Source organism: Mandrillus leucophaeus, unplaced genomic scaffold (assembly GCF_000951045.1).
Source record: "Mandrillus leucophaeus isolate KB7577 unplaced genomic scaffold, Mleu.le_1.0 Scaffold803, whole genome shotgun sequence".
Lineage (NCBI taxonomy): Eukaryota > Metazoa > Chordata > Mammalia > Primates > Cercopithecidae > Mandrillus > Mandrillus leucophaeus.
Window position 1 is genome coordinate 890,436 of NW_012108731.1, and position 18,599 is coordinate 909,034.

The 18,599-nt window shown below is 39.8% G+C and overlaps 1 protein-coding gene across 4 annotated transcripts in view; it reads right to left on the reverse strand.

The window, feature by feature from the left end:
• The window catches only part of KIZ (kizuna centrosomal protein), a 121,404-nt gene that overhangs the window by 24,952 nt on the left and 77,853 nt on the right, over positions 1-18,599 (reverse strand). For all 4 annotated transcript variants that reach the window (XM_011967605.1, XM_011967604.1, XM_011967603.1 and 1 more), the window contains 3 exons: positions 16,284-16,377; positions 7,164-7,329; positions 5,891-5,956 (listed from right to left, as the gene is read on the reverse strand). In XM_011967605.1, coding sequence (XP_011822995.1) covers positions 5,891-5,956; positions 7,164-7,329; positions 16,284-16,377 — 326 coding nt within the window. The remainder of the gene's footprint in view (positions 1-5,890; positions 5,957-7,163; positions 7,330-16,283; positions 16,378-18,599) is intronic.

Below are 18,599 nucleotides of genomic sequence, written 5' to 3' on the forward strand. Positions count from 1 at the left end.
CAAAATTGTCAATGTGGGAAATTTTCACTTTGGGGATATAAGTAGTTCAAAAGGCAGACTTTCTCTCCCAATCTAGATAAGCATCACTTTGCTCATGGCCTGAGTGTTTCAGGCAAACTAACCTGTATATTAGGTCAGGAACTATTTCAGGGAAACCGACCTCCCAGCAGCCCAGCTGGGCTCAGGTTTGCCCCACTTTATAAAAGGCCTACCTCTTGGGATGAGCTGCATTTGAAAATCCTTGCATGCTGCCCACCTCTCCAGGCCTAACCCAAGTGAAAGGAAAGGCAAGCTTTGTTTATCATTGCTCTCAGAAGCAGCTTTGCAAAGCCCATCTTCTGTTATGATGTACACTGATGTTTAATTGATCCGGACATCTTGATGCAGTTGTCTTTTTGGTAAAATAAAAGAGGCAGGGTAGGCCGGGCGTGGCGGCTCACACCTGTAATCCCAGCACTTTGGGAGGCCAAGGTGGGTGGATATCTTGAGGCTAGGATTCAAGACCAGCCTGGCCAACAGGGCAAAAGCGTCTCTATTAAGAATACAAATTTAGCCGGGCATGGTGGAACGTGCCTGTAATCCCAGCTACTCAGGAGGCTGTGGCACGAGAATCGCTTGAACCTGGGAGGCAGAGGTTGCACTGAGCCGAGATCGTGCCACCGCACTCCAGCCTGGGTGATGAAGTGAGACTCTATCTCAAAACAAATAAACAAATAAATAATAAAAAAATAAAATAAAATAATAAAATAAATAAAAGAGGCAGGGCAGTGAAACGGAAGGAGTTCAAGGGCCCAAATCCCAAAGTCTAAGTTTAATTCAAGATCTAACACACTAGCAACATGGCCTTGAGCAGGACACCTTTCTAAGTTTCTCTTTGACCACTTGCAGGGGGAATACTAATGTTTACCCTATAAGACTGTTGTGAAGGTTAGAGATGAGGGAGGCTTAGTGAGGGCAGGGATCCCATCTTCTGTGGTTCCTGGTATCCCAGGATTCAGCCCATGTAAAAGTATTAATTAATTAATATAATTAAGGATTTTATACATAATTATATGATATATAATATATAGTATCAATACATCTAATTATACAGTACTTATTATATACAGAAAACCATACATTTATAGATACAAAAATTCATCTTTGATTTCCACCTGGATTCTTTAGTGAACAACAACTAGACTAACAAAAGGGGTAGAATATATTCACAACAACAGATCATACAGGCTATGGAATACTGACTCTGTGTTTGTGGGTGGGGCATCGGTGTGTGCCCAGGAGGGTTTATATGTAAATCTAAACACAGAAAACTCGCATGCTCCATAATAATGATTAACAAAGCAGATGCCTTCAAAGTGATAGCAGACTCTTTAAGGAGGAGCCTCAGCCAAGATGACCTCCATTTTGGGGTGATAAGCAAATGAGAAAGGGAAATGAAGAGATGAGAATGCTGGCACACTGGATTCCATTAGCACAGAGGAAGAAGCACAGTCCCTTGGCATTAGAAGGAATGTCAGGGGTCACAGAGGCAATAATTCCTTCCACGATGCCTCTTTTAGAGAGCCACAGGGCCAGGCAAGGTGGCTCATGCCTACAATCCCAGAACTTTGGAAGGGCAAAGCGGGCAGACTGCTTGAGCTCGGGAGTTTGAGACCAGCCTGGGCAACATGGTGAAACCCCATCCTATAACAAATATAAAAATTAGCCAGGCATGGTGACACACGCCTGTAGTCCCAGCTACTTGGGAGGCTGAGGAAGGAAGATCACTTGAGCCCAGGAGACAGAGGTTGCAACAAGCTGTGAGCACAACAATGTACTCCAGCCTGGGCGACAAAGACCCGGACCCTGTCTCAAAAAAAAAAAAAAGTCATGGTTCCTGCCATGGTTCAAGCACTCACACCTGGAAGATACTGAACTTGGTTTTGCTGAAATGAAGAGCTAGAAAGTTGTTTTGTTACTGAGCTACACTCTATAATTAAGCTCGATAAATATTCTGCCTGGTATATGGCAGCTCCTCAAATATTTAAAAAACTACTGTGCCCTTCTCAGGCTAAACATCCCCAGGATCCCCTCATTCTGATAAAAATATGACTTCACAGCTTCCCACCCCCAACCTCCCGTGACTTCCCAGATTTCACCTCAGCCATGTCTTCTCTTATACTTCTCTTATACTTCTTCTGAAATGGCTGAAAAGCAAATAAAGACACACAGAAGGATCCCACACTGAAGAATAGCACTTCTGGGCGCCTAAAGTTACTACTGTAACCTTCTCATCAATTCAAGGAACAGCTGTAACAAACAGCTGTCAGTCATAACATCTGGGTGTAGTTACACTAAAGCAGCCCAAAGTTTCCTTATAAAGCAATCTCACGTACAAGACAGCTTCCCACAAAATGAAACCACAGAAAAATGTTGAAGATAATTTTAGTGTATTGAGGAAACTGGTGCCCCCATTGGACTCACTGCTTTCAAAAGTGTTCCACATATATGTGTGTATGTTTCACAAAGCATGTTCCACAGAACATTAATTCTGTTGGCTGTTAACAGGAAAAATTCCATTTTCAAATAAATGATAAGTTATCTGAAACTCTAGGATCACAATTTTAAAAACTCCTTTGCTGAAAGTCTTCTCCAAGTCTTCACTATGTTTCTATGCATTATGCATACTGCAGAGAGAGAGAGAAGGATCATGCAGGGCTTGGCAACAAAATATGTATTAATTGATGTATTTTCTGGGTGGAGCACTGCAAATAACACATTTTGGAAAATGCTGCATTAGCTCATCAATACTTGTGGGGCAGCACACACATCAGGGGAGGTCTGCCGCCTGGTGATCAGGTGCCCGGCAACGTCTTCCACTGTGAGCAAGTAAGGGTTACTAAGGGCACACAGGTCCCCCCACGCAGAGATGTCTGGGCCTTGACCAATGAGATCTTCAGGAATACTTCAGCAGCTATTTCGGATATTTCTCTATGGATTTTCTCATGGGACTAAGTGGAAGTTGGAAAAGTATCATCAAACTCTTCTTGAGATTCCTTTTTGATAAGGTAACCATCCTTCTGGATTTGAATCTCAATTGTGTTCTCAAGTGGCAATTTCTTGCAGAAACTAACGTAGCAGTACTACCGGGAAGCACTGTCTTGCAGGCGTTGCAGCAGCACTGTACTTGTGCGGGTCTTGGTTCCAAGTGGCTACCACAACTCAAGGAAGGTATGCAGGTCCACAAGAACAGACTAAAAGTGTCCACTCTTCCGGGGGCTCATCTCACAATGGCACTTTCTGTGATGCTGCATCCCCATTCTCTCTACTTCTGTTCTTCTTTGAGTTTGCTTTGTGAGGCTCCTCATAGCTGGTTTGGAAATGCTAGGGCTTGTGGGGGCCAGCACAGAAGACCAAGAACACTAATAATGTTCACATGAATGTTATTATATATCACAGATAAAACTGAGTGTCTAGTATCTGCTTGGCACTTTCACAAATGATTTCATTTAAACTTTAAGACAATCCTATTGGGCAGTACGTCTGCTTTCCCAATACAGAGACTCAGAGAGGGTAGAGAAACAGAGCAAGGAGTAAAGAGCTGACACTGAAGGCTGGTTCCAAAGCCCCAGTCCAATTGCTACATTTCCTTACCCTTCAGGGGACAGCCTCTGGAATATTTCTTTTCTTTGAAATATTCTAGAAGGAATGCAGCCCATACAAACACAACCAGCATGTACTCAGACAAACAGGACACTCCAACAAAACTATTAAAAAGAGGCAGACAGACTCTATCTTAAATTAAACTACGTACCTGCTTTACTCTACCAAATGCAAAATCTCCAAACAGTTATGCCAAAGTCACAAACATTTAATAAAGGGATGATGGTCAAGAACTTAAGAGATCAAAGTAGCAGCAATGATGGACAAAGCAACAGTATTAGTAGTGCCAAGGTGCGTGAGGCCCTCAAACATGAATTTCATGGGAGGTCCCTGGGTGGGGAGAGTACACTGGCAAGGACAGAACAGTAACACCTTAACAAAGTATATGGCTTTGCTAAGTTTTTAAAAAATTTCCAAAGTTTTTTTTTTTTTTAATGTCTAATATTTTGGCACAAAATAGGTACAAAGCATTTTTTTTTTTTAACTGCCAACTGTTGATGGATCAATGGCAGGTTGTTGGAATTACAATTTCTTTTAAAATCTTTTTCTTTTTTTTTGAGACAGAGTCTCGCTCTGTCCCCCAGGCTACAGTGCAGTGGCGCAATCTCGGCTCACTGCAAGCTCCGCCTCCTGGGTTCCCGCCACTCTCTTGCCTCAGCCTCCCAAGTAGCTGGGACTACAGGTGCCCGCCACCACGCTCGGCTAATTTTTTGTATTTTTAGTAGATATGGAGTTTCACCATGTTAGCCAGGATGGTCTCGATCTCCTGACCTTGTAATCCACCCACCTCGGCTTCCCAAAGTGCTGGGATTACAGGCGTGAGCCACTGCACCCGGCCTTTCTTTTAAAGTCTTAATGGCAAATAACTCAGGTTGCTTCTAGCCATATTGCACTTCTTTCTGCATAAGGGAGGATGTGAAACCCTGGTACTTAATTATCCATTTTCTTATAAAGAAAGTATATAACAAAATACATTTGCATTAACTTTGGGGACAGTCAACTACTCCCAGCAAGGGATGATTGTAAAGAATACTGAAAAGAGAAGAAAGAATGAACAACAAGGTAATTTCCTGGTTTCTCCTCAATAATCCTTTATAATTTTAACTGAAATAAATTTAGAGGCCATTAGATACTTCTCTATCCAAAAGTAAATGCAAGGGAAAAGTATCCAAATGACTTCTTGGTTATCTGTAGTTTGGGATCATCTACATTTCTATTAATAAAAATAACAGGGAGCCATACCAGAGTTTTCAGAAAATGCAGACTAAAAACACAATAAACATATCATTGGGGAAAATGTTTAAAATAAAAAAACTCTGCATTTTAGAGTAAAATATTATCTGAATGCATAATATATACAATAATTGCTCTACCATAAACTCCTTTTTCAAAACCAGAGTTCATCACAAAAACATGAGTTTAAAAAATTAATCATGCCAGGAATTGCACTGCCATAAAAGCAGGCCATTCTTTTCTGCTTATAAACAACAACAAAACTACCACATATGCACATGCATGCCTCAGTACCTTGGTGCAATGGTGTATTTACTTGTATAAATATTTAAAGTCAGACCTTTGAATTTATAATGAAGTAGTACACCACTTTACAAAATAAGGTACTAGTAAATTCAGATGTATGACAAATAGAACTCTGTACAGAATACTAATTGCTGCTGTTGCTATTCTAAAAAGAAAAAAAATAATATCGTTCAGATTCCACCTAAACAAGCCTAATACATGTGCCGAAATCTTAATAGGTCATGATGAAGCCTGATTGGTGCAATTTTTAAATTATCAGACAGGCTTTGTAACTGAGGCAAACACAAGCTTCCTATCTGGCATTTTTTTTTATTATCTGCTTATTTTAATATACATATTCAATTACCACAGGAAAGAAAGAGTAAAATCAGAAACATCTATAGTTTGCTATGTAATGACTAGGTGTTCCCCAGGGAGATGGACCTTTTCACACAGACGCAGGTGCTGAAAGGGTACATGATGGAGGATGTTACAGGTGTAAATACATAACATGGTGATAAAGAATTCAATAGACACGGTGATTTTCCACCTTAGTTTATGTTAACAAAAGTATATACGTTCTGCTCTTAGGATTAATCTCCTGCTCCAGCATGCAGTAGCTGAATACATGTGCTCTTAGTGGGGTCCACAAACCACTGACCCAAAATGTTCTGATTATATAATAATGTTAAATCTTGTGTCTGAAACTCTTAGGCAACCATAGCTTTACCTGTGATTGGGATATCTGCAGCCATGTTTTCTTTCTTGCTCTTGTCTCCACAGCCATTTGAAACTTCTAAAAATTGAATGCATAATAATAAAAATGTATTTCAAAGTTAAGGAATAGATCCTTTGGGTGTTTAATTGCCATTACTTTTTTTTTTTTTTTTTTTGAGACGGAGTCTCGCTCTGTCGCCTGGGCTGGAGTGCAGTGGCCTGATCTCAGCTCACTGCAAGCTCCGCCTCCAGGGTTTACGCCATTCTCCTGCCTCAGCCTCCCGAGTAGCTGGGACTACAGGTGCCCGCCACCTCGCCCGGCTAGTTTTTGTTTTTGTATTTTTTAGTAGAGATGGGGTTTCACCGTGTTAGCCAGGATGGTCTCGATCTCCTGACCTCGTGATCCGCCCGTCTCGGCCTCCCAAAGTGCTGGGATTACAGGCTTGAGCCACCGTGCCCCGCCAATTGCCATTACTTTTAATGTTCAATTTTTTTTTTTTTTTGGTTAATGTATTTCTTGTCTGAAATAATACTGTTCCTAAAAGGAAATCTATTCTAAAATTAAGGTATCTCATAAATAAAAATTTAAAAATTAAATTAAATTAAGGTGCCACTATGTTGCTTTCATGCAAAATAATTAGGCCTGACATCTATCAAATTTGGGTGGGACATAAAATAAGTGAGTCTCACATCCTGCACATGTACATCAACTCGAGCAATTCCTGAGGAATTCATAACTGTCTTGGAAAACCATTAAAGCAGTTAAATGGCATGTCTTAGCAGTAGTGCTAAAATAATCACAGTTTCTGGGTGCTCAAAATTGGTTATTAAATTTGGGGGGCATAAATTCATTGATTCTTAATCAACTGTTTAGACACTGGTAAGGTTCTATTATACTTAAAAGAAATGTTTACAATTATGAGTAAATTCTATTAAGTGATATCAACAACTTCACAGTACTCTATGGAATCATCTTCATCTTTGTGGGATCAAAATCATCTACTGCCAAGCAATTAGTTTTGTTAAGATTTCATAACTTCTGAATACTTATTTTATTAGAAATAAATTCCCTAGAACGACAGACTTACAGTTAGATTTCCCATTCCTGTTAGACTAAAGGAAAACATAAGTATTTATTGGAAGGTGGTATAAAACAAATAATACATTATGCATATTAAAATCAGAGGTATTCACTAGTCAGTGATATTCTACAGGTATACCTTGAGAAAGATGATGATGACCCTGAATGCCTTTTTGCTATGGACACACACTTCAACAATAGTTACCTTGTTCCCTTGTAGGAACGCTGTTGAGCCATACAGCAGATTTGGCTTCCTTTATTCCACTATTGTCATTCAGAATAGACGGCAAGCTGCAAGATGATTCACTACTGTGAATAGCTGACCTATGGCCACACTCTTCTGTAGGGGCTTTTCTCAATAATGCTGTTGCCTACAGTGTTTCAAAAAAAGCACAAAGAAATAAAAACAAACTGTTGCCACATTCCTCTTGGTCTCAAAGACATAGCCTTCAAATATAATTTTAAGTTAAGCTTTACTTAGGATTTGTTTCCTATATTTAAATGAAATTAAAATGTCAAGATAAAATAACACCAGGTTATTTTCTACTATAATCTAATTCTTTACAAGTTACCCTCAAAATAATACACTTTTTGAGGGCTGAATCTTACGTAATGCAGAAATGTTCTTCTGCTTGTTAAGTATGTATATGAAACCTGACCACCTCTGTTAATCTGGGCAGGTTTATCCTCCCTTTGATATATACAAAAGGCAGAGAGCCTCAGACCTCCTTTCTGAAGGAAAAAATTATTCTTTCATTACATGAATCCTATTTTCTAGGCATGTCAAACAGAATTACTTTGAACTGAGAAAAAGATCTGGAAAGATGTGACCCTGCCATATCCCCGTCCTCCTCAAAATGACCCATGAACTTCCCCTAAATAGGAAGATTGCAGAAAAATTTGTGGCTGAAGAGAATGCACTGAGCAGAAAGATAACTGCCCTTATTCTAAATTCCAATCTTCAATCAAGTACTAAGATGGTCTACACTTTGCCTGTAAGTTGTCTGGGGATCTGGGGAAACTCAACTACCACACTGCCTATCTTTTCTCAAAGGCATTGTCTTACTTATAATACCTCATGTGTCCTGAGCAAGGAGGAAGATATAGGTTTTTATCAGAGCCAACCTTAGAGGTGGAGAAAAAGGGGCAATTCACAGGGCCTGGGTTAGTAGCCATGTCTCTTGATTTTCAGGTCAGTACTTTCCCCTAAGAAATACAAATATGCTGGCAACAAGAGTTAAACTTTTAGTAGGTAACCACTGGTCACATTATCCCGCTGCCAGACTGTATGTTTCTCTCATTTCCTATTGATAGGTGGCAATTTCCTTAGGTAGCTGGAGAGGAAACCTTGGTGGTGATGGCAACCCACAGGTAGCTGACAATGACAGTAAATACTGGGTAGTGTCCAACCCAATTGTGCGAAATGCCCATGAGTCTTTAAAATTAATATGAAGAGCAGAAATGGACAAATGTTCATAGGTCATCATTAGCCAAGAGTGAAGTGGTAACAAGGTGGAAAAAATAACCTTCCTTGTGATTAACATGAAAGAAGGTGAAGACACTCTGATAGGGAAACTCACTAAAGCAGAGCATGGAAGGTCTGGCCTTGCATATTTGGCATTTCAGACACTTTAAAGCAACCGCCTTTAGTCCTGACATCCCTGCAGGGTTCTTGCCTTCTGCCCTCCCTAGTACTGGCTGACCTCCTGGACCCATGGTCTACCCTAGGAGCTGGAGTAGCTGATTAGGGGGATTTAAGGAGTTCTAGTCCCCCTGGCCAAAGAACTTGGTGTCAAGTTAGCCTTGCAGCCAGGACCTTTCTGTGGTGCAGTTCTAGTGACCAGGGGCTTTTCCTCTATTTCTAGAAACTAGTCCCTGGATTTCACCCCACTGTGATAACTCTGTTGGGATGACTTGCTCAGTATTCCCATTTCTGCAGAGTAGGGGGAAGGCATAGGGTCCTGCCCTTGAAGGCCAGGCCAAGGTTGGTTTCCATCACTGCCCCCATCCCAACTGCCTACACAGACCACTGCACTGCACCTGTTTCTGGAATCTACTACAAACATCTTTCTAATGAGTCCTTGTATGCTTGACAAGAATATCACCATTGCCAACAGTTTTGCGCTGAGCCCTCTTTTCCACGGTGAGGTAAATAATGTGGTGGGCACACTGCACTGCTAGTTTAATTTACTTTGTACACAGACAATCCTTAAGTTTACGAAGGAGTTACATCCAATAAACCCACAAGTCGAAAAAATTGTAAGTCAGAAATGTATTTAACACACTTAACCTACTGAACATCACAGTTTACTTTTGCCTGCCTTAAACTGCTCAGAACACTTACATTAGCCTACAGATGGCTAAAATCATTTAACACAAAGCCTATTTTATAATAAAATGTTGATTTTCACATGTAATTTGTTGGATACTGTACTAAAAAAGAAAGATAGAAGTGCTGTATGGGTACTTGCAGTATGGTTTCCACTGAATGCCTATCACTTTCACACCACTATAAAATCAAAAAAATGTAAGTTGAACCATTGGAAGTCAGGGACTATCTGTATTTTATCCCATTTATCTTCACTACTCAATACTTATCTCCAGGATTTCCGTTACTTTTTTGATAGAAATGTTTACAAAACAACCTATCTTTTAAGATAATTCCACAGATAATTTCTCAAAGATAAGCAGGGATGAAGACAAAAGTTAGTCTCAGACAAGGAGAGACAAGGATAGATCATAGATTTCTAGTCAAAAACAACTTTGTTTTGAGACAGTCTCGCTCTCTTGCCCAGGCTGGAGTGCAGTAGTGGGATCTTGGCTCACTGCAACCTCCACCTCCCAGGTTCAAGTGATTCTTGTGCCTCAGCCTCCCAGGTAGCTGGGATTACAGGCGTGTGTCACCACATCAGGCTAATTTTTGTATTTTTAGTAGAGGCGGGGTTTCACCATGTTGGCCAGGCTGGTCTCGAACTCCTGTCCTCAGGTGATCTGTATTCCTTGGCCTCCCAAAGTGCTGGGATTATAGGTGTGAACCACTGTGCCTGGCAAACACAACTTCTGCAGTCAGGAAAACATCTGTAATACATTTTCAAGATGTACTGCTTGCAGATGTTCCAGAAAAGTTTATTTCTAAGGAAACCTCCAATTTGAAGGAGTTTGCAGTCTGAGACTGACGACACTAACACATAGAGAAGCTCAGAGAACAGTTAACAGGTTGCTTTATTACATCTCACGCTGGGACTAAATGGGTTCTGCAAATTGGAGCTAATTCTCTGAAAAAATGTCACTAGACAACAATTTTGCCACAGGCTTTCTGATAGTGCTTATGAATGAACTATGCATGGGTTTCAACTTACCTGTTACTAATAAAGGCTCTCTTTTTGGAGCCCAGAAGAGAAAACTAGAGATTGTTTCATTGTTCTCAGCAGTCTGAAGCCTAAGTCAGTACCAACAAACCATCTCTTCACTTTTCAGCCTTCCCAGGAGCCAGGAGAAAGGGCTTGGAAATTAAATGCCAGGGCACACACTATTTGTGGAATGACTGATGTTGATACTTCCATATTTCAGACATTATGGCAGATAAACCGTTCTATGAATTATACCTACAGTACTATTCCTTTATTAGCCCAGTTCTACTAGAAGTTTCCTCCATGTTCAGTTTAAATATTAATCTTGCTATGTCTAGAACCCCAAGAATCATCTAGGCTGACTCTTAAATTATATCAAAATCTTAACGGTTGTGATATTCAAATGTATAAACAGACAGATGTAAGATATTAATAGAAAAGACATTGTGTCCAAAACACCATTAAGAAAATTAAAAGACAAAAATTAAATTGCTAAAAAGATAGTAACAAAATCTCCAAATTTATATTTAAAAAGTTTTTGCAAGTCAATAAGAAAAAATATTACTAACCTAATAGAAAAATGAGCAAAGAACATGAGCTGGCAGATTATGATAAAAGAAATACAAATAGCTAATAAATAGGTAGAGAAAAAGTTCCACCTCAATTGTAATAAAAAGGTCAAACGAACAAAAAAAAATTGGATGTCATTTTCATCTCTCAAATTGGTGCCCCTAAAAAAAAAAGTTGATAGTATCTAGTTTCATAAAGAACTCAGAGAAATGTTATTTTCATCCATTACTGGTAACTCTGATGACCCTTCCAGAGTGAGATCTGGCCATGCATAGCAAAAGCCTGAAAGATATACCCACCTTTTGACCTAGTAATTCTACATCTAGGAATTCATTCTAAGAAAATATTATAGATATTTGTAAAATCTGAATTGCACAGATATTCTCTGAAACTTTTTTACTAGAGGAAAAATTAGAAACAAATGTTGAACAACAGGTAAATGACTGAAGTGACAGTGGACAGGGGACCTCTGTAAAGCCATTTGAAATGATATAAATAGAACATGTAATGGTATGAAAGAGTTCACCTTGCAGCAAATGGGGGTAAAAAAAACACAAGGTTATGTATACAAATAATGCAACCTATGTTTTTCAATGTATTGATTATTATTATTATTTTTTAAAACAGAGTCTCGCTCTGTCACCCAGGCTGGAGTGCAGTGGTGCAATCTCAGCTCACTGCAACCTCTGCCTCCCAGGTTCAAGCAATGCTTGTGCCTAAGCCTCCCAAGTAGCTGGCATTACAGGTGTGTGCTATTACACCTGGCTAATTTTTCTATTTTTAGTAAAGATGGGCTTTTACCATGTTGGTCAGGCTGGTCTTGAACTCCTGACCTCAGGTGATCCACCAACCTCAGCCTCCCATATCAATATATTAAATATTAAAAAACATACACCATAATGTTAACAGGTTATATATAAATAGTAGAATAGTAGGATAATGGCCAGTTTTCTTTTTGTTTATCTTACTATTTCAAGATTTTTTTTTAATGCTTGTTTTTAAAAGAAAACATATGCTAGCTCTAAAGAAATCCAATTTCTGCTATCGGTGGTACCAATACAAAGAGAAAATGAATGTAAATGCATCTGATAAAATTAAATTCCCTTCTATATGCAAACCAGTGCTACTAACACAGACACAGAAAAGCAAAAGAATTAAAAGCCATGGATACGGACAGCAGATGATATTTTCCCCTAGTATGCAGATTTAACTGACTCTTCCTCAAGGTTCAAGAATATTCCTCTTGGACAATGGAAGTAACTTCTCGGTGTTTAAAGAGATATGCAAGCATCAACACTTAAGTTCTACATTAAAGGGAATGAAGGGATTTTACCTGTATAGCAATTTTTTTTTAAATGGGAAGATATTCATATGACCCAGCAAATGAGTCTTCAGGAGATAAGAACAAGAAAACAGTCCAGCATTTGGGGAAAGCATCTTCCTGGTGAATAAAACTGGTTTGTGTGTATGGTGGGGGGCAGGACCCAATCTACTCTATGAGTGTCACCAGCAGATTGCTCTGCTATGACAAAGTTCTCCAGGGCGGAAATAGATATCACTTGGGAGAAAACTAGTATTAAGGCACCTTGTATTTTAATGAAGTACCCAACTCATCTTTTTCTCCACAAAAAGTAATTACAAATTTTTCTGATTTAAAAGCAGGCAGTTCAATTATGTAATTGCCTAATAGGTTATGTGGGCACTGCGGACCTTATCTGGTCTCCAGGGAACATAATCTGTGTTTCTGCGGCTTTGATGATGTATTTACTCAAGAGAAGGGATTGACTCGGGCTGACAGCACAGGGAACCACAGGTAAACATCATTTACATGCAGCTTTTTAATTAGCCATTTACCCAAGAGATCAAAGTAAATATTTCTGAGCTTCATTAGACTCTTAACCAAGTAGTTTCTAGTAGAGCTTTTTAAATTTTGAAAATCACTTACTTTTAAGATTTTATCTAAAGAGAGAGATTTAACCCGTAGTATTTACTAAATGTGTAGATGGTTTCAATACACAGAAACAACTCAAAGAAAGACACTTTAGTTTACTAATCAGAAAAGGATGACATGTAAACCAAAACAGTTTTAGGACTCACAAAAGCATTTTGTCCTTCAGTTCACAAGGCGTGCCCCGCCTGCATCATTTTGGTAATATTGTTCTTTGGGACTGTTCTTCAGTCCCAAATAATATTGTTCTTCACTCACAACTTAACCAGATGGGAAATTACCTGTTAATTTCCCTTTTTTTTTTTTTTTTTTTGAGACAGAGTCTTGCTCTGTCACCCAGGCTGGAGTGCAGAGGTGCAATCTCTGCTCACTGCAAGCTCCGCCTCCCAGGTTCACACCATTCTCCTGTCTCAGCCTCCTAAGTAGCTGGGACTACAGGTGCCTGCCACCACATCCAGCTAATTTTTTGCATTTTTAGTAGAGACGAGGTTTCACTGTGTTAGCTAAGATGGTCTCGATCTCCTGACCTCGTGATCCACCCACCTCAGCCTCCCAAAGTGCTGGGATTACAGGTGTGAGCCACCGCGTCCGGCCTACTTCCATTTTTAAGGATAGATTTTGTCATTAATCTACTGATAATTTTTACGATTGTCCCTAAAATGAGATCAGAATGATTTAAAAAGGAACAAAGATCTATTGGGGAAGCACAATATAATTTGATTCATTAGGTATTAATTGGACAGCAACCCCTCCCATTATTGGAAAAATTGAGTAGATTGGTTGTTTAGGACTTGGACTATGTTTTCTAATATAAACAGTATCATTAAAAAAAAAAAAAAGATTAGATAGCAAAGGACAGCTGACCAACACTTATTTTACCCTTAAAATGCCTAAGATATGATGTACTTGCAGTGAACAAGCATGGAAAATAATGTTGTTACAAGACAGTGCTAACTCAAAGGGACAATAAAACCCAAACAGTATCTTTCTTAAGATCTATGTTCATCAGCTGGGCATGGTGGCTCACACCTGTAATCTCAGCACTTTGGGAGACTGAGGGAGGGGCGTGGATCGCCCAAGGTCAGGAGTTCGAGACAGTCTGGCCAACATGGTGAAACCCTGTCTCTACTAAAAACACAAAAAAATCAGCCGGGCATGGTGGCACATGCCTGTAGTCCCAGCTACTTGGGAGGCTGAGGAAGGAGAATCACTTAAACCCGGGAGGCGTGAGTCTCGGTTGCAGTGAGCCGAGATCGTACCACTGCACTCCAGCCTGGGCAACAGAGCGAGACTCTGTCTTGAAAAAACAAACAAACAAAAAAGGAAGCAAACGAAAAAGATCTACGTTCATCAGCAAAGAATGAACGGATCTAGGTTATCTTTGAAAAGGGGCATGAAATCTGTGAGAAGCATACAGGGGGCTGTATCTATCTTTGTAATAATTTATTTCTTCCCCTAAGGAATAGGGGGAAGGGGGAGAGAAGGAAGTTTGAGAAGAGGGAGAAGAGAGAAAGAGCCGAAGAGAAGGAAGGTGGGTGAAGTGAGGGCAGGAAAGGAGGGAGAAGGGGCAGTACGAAGATGGGGGAAAGGAGGAAGAGGAGGAGGAGGGGGTCGGAAACAAATATGGTGCAACGGTAACAACACATGTGAATTTGGGTTGTGGGCATGGGATTAGTGGGTCTGTCCTATCACTGAATATATGTATGTTTGAAATGCTATAAAAAAAAAGTCCTACTACTCTCTTAATTGCAGCGGCAAGGAAAGAGGGGTCTGAGGAGGACTGAAGGTGCTCTGGAAGGCTGGAGGGGGAATGCCAGAGGCTCTAGATGGCACAGCCACGTGGGCATATGACTTCAAGACAGAGGCAGCAAAGCTTGACTCCAGAAGGTGCAGGTATATAATCCTTGAACTATGAGCATGACAATAATTTTAAAAACACATTAAAAAGAATCAAAGCCAGATTATCCTATATTATATATAAAGATGAAAAAACATGATTTGAAATAAGACACATTCTCAAGATGTTCAACCTAGAAGGCTGTTTCCCTGAATGTGACTTTTCTAGGGAATGAGGAAGGAATATGCCAATGGACATGCTCTAAACTTGGGCTTCTGGTTCCTCCCCTCATAATTTCCTTGGGAACTTGCTCCATCCGTTTCCATGTTCTGTTCAGCATCTTCAAATTCTCTCTTGGCACCAGCTCCCAAGGCCTCTCCTTCCTCTTGCCTGAAACACTGCAGGGCTCCCTCCTTCAATGTCTCAGTCCCAAACCAAACATGAAATTCTCTAAGGCACTGCAGAACTCCTATCACAGCTTTGTTCAAAAAGCTCCAGTGGCTTTTCAAAAGCTACGAAACAAAACACAGTCTTCCTGGCCTGGTGTTGGATGCTGCACACCATGGCCAGCAACTGCTTCTTGTGCTCCTTCTCACCATCCCCAGACTTGAGTCCTCGCTTCGGCCTCAGGATGGCTCTGTTGCCTGAGTATGTGTTGGGTTTCCCAGTGTGCTCTCTGGCTCACAGCTGCCATTTCTTGTCGCCTCTGCCCCCTCATACCGTCAAAAGCCTATCTTTTAAGGATCACCTCTCACACCCCTGTACTCCCTCCATGATGACCTCTGCCTTCCTTGCTTCTCCAGGAGTCTTGGCTTGGCTCTCTTTCCTGAAAGCCCATATTTTTGCCATTTTCTTATTATATGCATCCCATGATGTCACACCCCAGAAGGAAGGCGGGGGGCACATTTTATTTGTCTCTTTCCCTCCAATGGATCTGGGCTGATATCTGTGTACAGTAATGGATCAATAGGTATTTGCTGAATTGACATGAATGACTATACAGTATTTCTAAAGTATGGAGTGGAGATGAAAAACCAGAGTGTTATAAGACGCTTTGAAATTTCTTGGAAAATGAATTCCTACATAAAACATTCTGCAAAAGGCCTGAGGTCAGAAAGTTAAACACCAACCAACCAAAAAACCTCACTTACTACTTTTCTTATCATTGTTTTTTTCAAATACATAACATTTCCTCAAATGAATAACTGGCACATCTGGAAACTTTTTTTTTTCTTTTTTTGAGATAGTGTCTCACTCTGTCACCCAGACTGGAGTGCAGTGGCGTGATCTTGGCTCTCTGCAACCTCCGCCTCCTGGGTTCAAGCAATTCTCCTGCCTCAGCCTCCCAAGTAGCTGGGACTACAGGCGCATGCCACCATATCCAGCTAATTTTTGTACTTTCAGTAGAGACGGGGTTTCACCATGTTGGCCAGAATGGTCTTGATCTCTTAAGCTCGTGATCTGCTCGCCTCGGCATCCCAAAGTGCTGGGATTACAGGCGTGAGCCACCACACCCGGCCAAAACTTTTCTTTTTCTTTCTTTTTTAAATAAAAATTACTAACCTTGCTCTGTGGTCCACATTTGTGACTGGGAAAACTTCAGACAGTTTAGCTACCTACCTCTTCTTTGAGAGAATTATCATGTTCTTTCAAGGTGGCAACATGCTGACCCACCAGTGCCCTCGGTACGCCTGAGTCTGGTGCTTGTCCAGGTCTATAAAACAGAAACAGGACACTCACTATAGATTTGTAATACTATAAGATTTCTACTTTTTTAAAGGCCTCAATTATGTTAGTAGAAGATGGTTTATCCAGAAAAGTCTGGAACTCAACGTATTCTGAACTAAGTGAGTTTTGAGTACAAGTATCTTTTTTTTAACTTTTAAAAACTTTGGTTATTTCATTGCTAAGTGAGCATTCTCAACTTTTGCTGCACACAGAACAACCTGGTGAGTTCTGCACAATCTGGGTGCCTGGGGTCACCTCTACAGAGTCCAGGAAAAATGGTCTGGGGTGCGGCTTGGCCAATGGGCTTTTAAAAAAATTTATTTTAAAATTTTAATCTATTTCTTTATTTAGAGACTGGGTCATGAGACCGGCTTTCATCATGTTGCTCAGGCTGGTCATAAACTCCTGGGCTCAAGCAGTCCACCTGCCTCGGTCTCCCAAAGTGCTGAGATTATAGGTGTGAGCCACCATGCCTGGTCTGGTCAGTGGGATTTTTAAGGCTCACAGAGTGATTCTAAAGCACAACAATGGTTTTGAATCACTGCATAGATGGTCAGTCTTCCACATGTAGTCAAGAGAAAAAGATCACATTTTCATCTCGACAGCAATTGTTTTGTTACACTCTTACCATGGTCTACTTACAGTTTTTTTAAAAATTAAGATATTAGGAAAGCGTTAAAAAGTAAGCCTATACTGCTACCCAGGCTGTGGTATTTATATACTAAAAGGAACCAGAGTTCATTAAAGAAATGCCCTATTCAGGTCTGGGGCAGGAAACGCACAAGATGAACCTGAAACATCTTGTGGGTACCAGAAAGCAAGGAAGTTCTCAAAGTTGTATCAAAAGAACTGAAGGTGGGGAGGGGATACCTTGAGGAAGCTCCCACTGTCAATGATGGGACGATTTCAGCCCCAAAAGGATACTGACTGTAATGGACTGAAACACAGGGAATACATGAAAATCCTTGAGTTCATCTAAAAATAAATAAATAAAATTTAAAAAATAAAAATAAAAACCTTTGGATTCAGCCTTAAAAGGAAGGAAATCCTGTCACATACTACAACATAGATGAATCTCAAGGGCATTGTGCTGAGTGAAATAAGCCAATCAGAAAAGGACAAATACTGTATGATCCCACTTACATGAGGTACCTAGAACAGTCAAATTCATAAAGACAGAAGTTGAATGGTGGGTGCTGGGGCCTGGGGGGAAGGGAAAATGAGGAGTTATTTAATGTGTATAGATTTTCCATTTTATATGATGAAAATGTTCTGGAGATCTGTTGTACAATAAAGTAAAGATATTTAACACTACTGAACTGTACAGTTGAAAATGGTTAAGATGGCTAATTTTATGTTTTTTTAAACCACAATAAAGACAAAATAAAAATAAACTGTAAAACCTTTGGAGGCTGGTAGGGCAACAATTCATTATTCTGCAAATTGGTAAACAAAGAAATAGAATAAAGCATTTATCCTGCTTTTGTGGTCAAAAAATACATTTCAGAGTCACCAAGTAGCTGATAAGGAAAAGTTCTTCCAATAAACGCAGAATGATCAAATTAGAAAAGTCACCATTTTGTAAGTCCAAATTAATGAATGTATCTAGGAAATGGTCATAATGTTGTGAAAATTACATAATAGTAAACTTCTGTACTGGAGTCACCAACCTTCCGACATTTGAACCCACAGATCGGTCTTAGTATCACTAACCACGGGGTGACCACGCATCATGTGCTGCCCAATTTTAAGTACCAGCACCACCCATGACATTTTCTTGCCAAAATAACTGGCCTGGAACTTAATCACACATTTGGATCTAACCACCAGTTTACAGGTAATAAAGAGTAAAGAGGAACTGGTTAAACATACCAACCAAATACAGCATGTAAATTCTCCAGGATAAGTGACCCAATTCCTTCAACAAATCAATACTATAAAAAAAGGAGGGAGGGAATGTTACAAAATTAAAAGAGATTTCAGAGACATAGCCAATTGTAATATGTGGACCTTATTTGAACTCTGATTCAAACAAAACAAATATAGAAAAACATTTTTTCAGATAAGCAAGGCAAACTGACAAGGACTAGGTATTAGATAAACTGAAGAATTTTGTTGATTATGTTAAATGATAGTATTTTAAATCCTTATATGTTAGAGATATAAGTATTTGTGAGTGAAATGATATGTTGTCTGTTTTAAACTACT